The sequence below is a fragment of the Opisthorchis viverrini genome (assembly GCF_000715545.1).
Source record: "Opisthorchis viverrini unplaced genomic scaffold opera_v5_26, whole genome shotgun sequence".
Classification (NCBI taxonomy): Eukaryota; Metazoa; Platyhelminthes; class Trematoda; order Opisthorchiida; family Opisthorchiidae; genus Opisthorchis; species Opisthorchis viverrini.
This window is the reverse complement of record NW_008751683.1, coordinates 2,044,487-2,049,711: the sequence shown is the minus strand read 5'-3', so window position 1 is coordinate 2,049,711 and position 5,225 is coordinate 2,044,487. Positions and strand designations below refer to the sequence as shown.

At 49.5% G+C, this 5,225-nt stretch overlaps 2 protein-coding genes across 2 annotated transcripts in view; one reads left to right on the top strand and one right to left on the bottom strand.

Annotated features, from left to right (window-relative positions):
- The window catches only part of T265_02291 (hypothetical protein), a gene marked incomplete at both ends in the record, with an annotated part of 38,822 nt that overhangs the window by 5,804 nt on the left and 27,793 nt on the right, over positions 1-5,225 (top strand). The window lies entirely within an intron of this gene.
- Positions 1-5,225, bottom strand: part of T265_02290 (hypothetical protein) — a gene marked incomplete at both ends in the record, with an annotated part of 103,560 nt that overhangs the window by 90,128 nt on the left and 8,207 nt on the right. The window contains one exon of the mRNA XM_009166494.1: positions 837-1,475. Within this exon, the coding sequence (XP_009164758.1) occupies positions 837-1,475 (639 nt within the window). The remainder of the gene's footprint in view (positions 1-836; positions 1,476-5,225) is intronic.

The window sequence follows — 5,225 nt, the reverse complement described above, 5'->3', positions numbered from 1 at the left end:
CCTTCAAAGGATAAGGCCGGAGAGCACCTTCGATGCCATAGCTAACAGGCTGATGCCACGGTGGTTTTCACACAGCGTCCGCGTATCCCTTTTGAAGGTACGGATAACTATCGACATGCCCCCTTTTGCGGGCACTTTCTCTTCGTCCCATATAGCACCAGTAAGCTTTGTCGGGTGGGTCACCAGGGATTTTCCGCCTGTGAAGAGGGCTTGATACAGGCCGTCCCGTCCTGGTGCCTTGTCGCGTCTCAGTACGGCCCGTATGCATTATCTCCACAGGCTGTGTTGCTGGAGGCCAACTGAATTGCTCTTCGAAGCGTTTGGCTCATTTTTCCAGTCGACGTTTTTGAGAGGGAATTAATGAGGCATCTTTTTCACTAATCGTTTCACTGGGAGTTGCTTTCCCAGGGCCAGTCGATCGTATCAGTTGATATAGGGCTGTTTACCGTAGCAAAAGCCTTCTCCATCTCCCGAGCTTTCGATGTCCACCAGAGCTTTCGGTCTTTCCTTCACTCTTCACTATTTGGCGTTTGAGGGATTTGCGTACGCCGTCGTACTCGTTGCTGCTGGTGTGGCTTTCCTGGCATCAATCATGGATAGCGACCTCGACGACATCCAGTGGTCTTGTGGTCGAATTGGCAAAGTTGGGCAGTCAGCACTAAACGCCTCTAGCATAGCTCCTTTCACATTTTGCCACGCTTCATCCCCATGGCCCCTGCCACCATGGTATTGTTTTACTGTGGAGAGTTGTTGGGCTGTTGAGCTATGGCAGTTCTTCGAAGCTGATGGATTGACTTGCTTCTTGCCGACTTGCGAGGACCTGAAGGGAAACGAACTGTCAAGCGTGAGCGCACCATGGCGTAATCGGAATTAAGTGGTGTGCCCCAGAAGGAACGGCAGTCTTGAATTGTGGCTCTCCAACGGTGGCTGATGGCCACGTGGTCCACGGGTGATTTGTAGTTGGCGGCCGCCGGGTTATGTTTATGTTGAAAGTTCGTGCTTGCCAGAAACAGTTCGTGATCAGCACACAACTGAAGGAGGCGATCCCCGTTGTCTGTTCGGCGAGCATCGACTCCGAATCGACCACCCAAATGTGATTCCAAGGAGCTCAGACGACCTACTTGAGCATTCAAATCGCCTGCAAGGATCACAATGTCAGTGCTTTTTGCCTGACGAATGAGCCTGGATAGCTCTCGATAGAAAGTATCCTTCTCCGCATCAGAACTGCAGTCCGTCGGGGCATAAGCCGACACGACAAACAGGCACCGCTTTTTATGCCGCGAGGCATTGAGCTTGATTGAACTGGATAACCGGACGACGCAGAGACGACTGTTCACTGGGATCCAACCCAGCAAAGCGCGTTCAGCTCTGGGGCTGAGTGCAACACCCACGCCATATATTCCACGACTCATCGCTTCTGGGTCACCGGACAAAGGGAAGGAGAAATGTAAAAGAGCGAGTTCATATTTGGCGTTCTGAGATGCATAACCACGCTTGTATTTTGTATGCGTGTTTCGGAGACAGCATACGTCGATTTTAAGGGAGTGTGCGGTTTTGGGGGCCAACCTTTTCTAACCCGTCCTTCCTCGGGGAAAGGCAACATTGCTGCTTCGATAAATATGGACATGCTGGTCGCATGGAGGAAACACCTTTCTGCCTTCACACTCCTGTCGCAGAGGACAGCACGACTTTACCCCCAGATCGTAGTACGGGGTCTCGATGCTCTTGGTCTGGCTACTCCCCTTTGGCCTTTCTGGCATGGTTGTATCTTGTTGAACGAATTTCCAGCCAGTGTAGCCCTCGGGATCATTGCAGCACTCAAGCGCGGCAGTTTTAGGTCGGGTGACCGGAAGGTTTGTGGTTGGAACCCGACCTCGACCCCCAGACCGCCTCGTAGCACGATTACTCGTAGTACGGGGTCTCACTGCTCTTGGTCTGGCTGCTCCCCTTTGGCCTTCCTGGCATGGTTGCCCCTTGTGGAACGACCAGCCAGCCAGGATCATTGCAGCACTCAAGCGCGACCACCACGTCGAGGTGGCAGCTTTAGGTCGGGTTCTGAGGCTAAAGAGGGTTGTTCACAGTCCACGTCGAGGTGGCAGCTTTAGGTCGGGTTCTGAGGCTAAAGAGGGTTCCTTGTTCACAGTCAACCTTTCTCTCAATAAACAATCCGGGCTGAAAGTAGGTAACCAGCTGAATTTTTTGCTCGACGTACTGTACCCAATGGTCTCTGATAGTTTCGCTAACAGGAAGCTTGAGCGAATAAAGTGGAACAGTCTGCGGATGTTCCCAGTATTTTTGTCTCTTCCACTGCTACGGCCTTTCAATTGCACCAACTTTCTTGGTTTGCACGGACACTCAGTTTCATCTGCACGGTGGACAGACCGACGCCGCCGCCAGCCGGAGCGTATCCAGGTCGACCCCCGTCGAGTACGCTACTGACTTTTCACAAGGGGAGGTGTTGGGGATATCAATATCCCCCAGAAAACGCTGTTTTTATGTGTGCTAGCGAACTCCTGGCATCTTCAAGGTCAAACTATGAAAAATCAATGGCCTATTGATACTCCAAGAAAATTTAAATCCGACCACGTACAGGATACCATTCTTTCCACTGACTTGGGTTCGGGAGCTCCGGGCATCGCCTGTTGATCGTGTGTTGTTGGATTATTAAAGTTTGTGTCCGAGGTTCTCGTCTTCTTACTATTTGCCGTGCTAGGAGTCTGTATCAAGCAACATAGCTGGGGATAGAGTATTGCCACAATCCGCATTATCATATTGTTTGCTCGCTGCGTGACCGAACCGTAACAGTACCGCAAACGGAAGTTCCGGCTTTGAGTAGCTCCTTGGATATCTGTTCCAAGTAGCCGTTAATATCCAACAGCAGACCATCCGACAGGTGTTCAGGAAGCCGGTTTTGATGTGCTCATTTGATTCCTAGGTCCACTAACTTCTCAGCGGTTAATCAAGGTGCGTTTTGCTTAGGTCTTAGGAGCAGCAGCTCAACAGTGGGTTGTTGGAGTTCACGCTGGTATTCTAAAAGGAGCGGCAGCTAGTGGTCAACCTTCGCCACCAGTAACACGCCGACTTGGTCAGCTTGGATTCGGGACTGTTGCGTTGGTCGGCGCCACGTTGTCAGCCGACTTCTGTCGTTCCGGAAATTGATACCATAGAAACAGTTTTTGATCGGCACACATCTGAGGCAGGCGCCCTCCGTTGTTTGTGATCCGTATATCCAACTCAAGACGAGCACTCACTTGGACAGCGCTTAGTTCGCCAACCTAGGCGCTCATGTCACCAGCAACCACAACGATGTTTGACCTTTCAGCCCATTGTAAAAAGAGCGCATAAAGTGTCGTAGAAACTCCTTCGCAGATTCAGAGCTACAGTTTGTTGAGACATGAGTAAACAATAAGCAGTGTCGACGGACCTGAGCTACAGTTTGTTGAGACATGAGTAAACAATAAGCAGTGTGCGACGGACCTCACCTTCTCAAGATTTTTTCACAGATTTCGCCAAACGAACCACGCAGGGGGAATTTTCAACAGGCACCCTCACAAATAGACATGCTTCCTCCCGGTTGCTCAATACACTGTCAACCCCGGCATATCCAGTTGCAGCAGCATCTGCATCACTACAGGTGCGCAAGCCGAACCTGAAGGAGAGTGAAAGGGGCAGTCAGTTCAATTACAATATTTGCGCCCTTTTTCCTTTTTTCGACAGACAGTGTACATCAATACAGAGGGAATCCTGCTTGCTTCAGTTCACGAACAATGAAGGAAGCTCATTAAACCGGGGTTTGAAAACAGACTTCGAAGTGTTTAAGGTTGTTACTGAAGTCAGGCATACAGAAGCTGCAACTGACTGTCGCTCATGACGAACAAAGTGGTCGGTTCTAATGCTAGCACCGGTGGAGAAAATATCTGTATTTGGATGGGGTGGGCTTGAAAAGGGAATACGTAAGAGTGTACAAAGGGTGTCAGCACTAGTATGTTTTCGCTTACCCGCGATACGGCTTATGACACCGCGCAACAGCCGATGTGGTTGCTATATTAGTTTCCGGAATCATTGTTGTACATGACCTGGGATACTGCCAGGGTCTTGACCAAAGTCCGCCTTAAACGCCTGACCGCAAAGTAGCGATATTTAATGTAAGCGCATTACCATTTGACGGAAAAAGTCGCCACACGTGTTCCAACACCTGGAGGGCCAAGAGGCTATGTTGGTCAGACTCCTAACCATTGGCCGGCTTGGTATTAGTCTCATCGGGTCTTGCACAGTCACCACCTAGTACGACTAAATGGGTCGCGAAGGCACGCAAATCCTCTCCCCGATAATGTTCAGTCTCTATGTAACGGAGTAATCTCATGCCACGTTGGCCGTCACGTGGTGCCATCGGCCGGGTCATTCTAACTGCTGACATCTCCGTGGTCCTAATGTTGTGAGAGTCGAGTAGTTCCAGGATGAGATCAGAGGAAATACAAACAGAAGGGCGCACTGTACACTTTAATCGTCCAATAACGGTGGCGCATGAGCTGAAAATATAGTGAGAATTACGAGTTAATGGTCTATGCAAAGGTATGGTTTATATAGTCATGATGCTTATTATTAAGGAAAGACCAATCCACTCACCACCTATTTTATTCTGTGTAATCAACTTGCCCAGCTCAGCGAACAAGCCAACGACCACCATCATTACCTATTGTTGCTAGCTGCAGAATCTACGGTTTAGTCGGCCGTAGACACTGAAATCATTCCCCAAATTACGACATTCAGTTCCTCTGGTAAGTCTTGACGCTCGCGCTCTGCAACAATCTAGAAAACAGTTGGCTCTTTTATGTCCGTAGGTCTCGCTTTCTACAGATGAATGCTGTTTCTCTGAAGCAAACCGACCTCAAGTCGTACGTGGTTGTCGGAATTGAGTGCTGCAATAGTCCCACGGACTAAGTTGGCTGGAAGGCGAAAGGGGATCATTCAGACGGACAGCAGTGAAACCACGTACCAGTAATCGTACTAAGAGGCTGTCTGCGGGTAAAGTCGTACTGTCTCTGCGATAGGAGTTTTAAGACAGTAAGGTGTTTTCCCCCAGGCGACCAGCATGTCCATCATCACCATCATCAAAGACAGCAACATCAGTGTTGGCACTGATGCTTCACTGCCGTACAACCATAATGTTCGTTTAGTTATATAATATTATATTATATATATATATAATCGTATTAAAAGCCCTA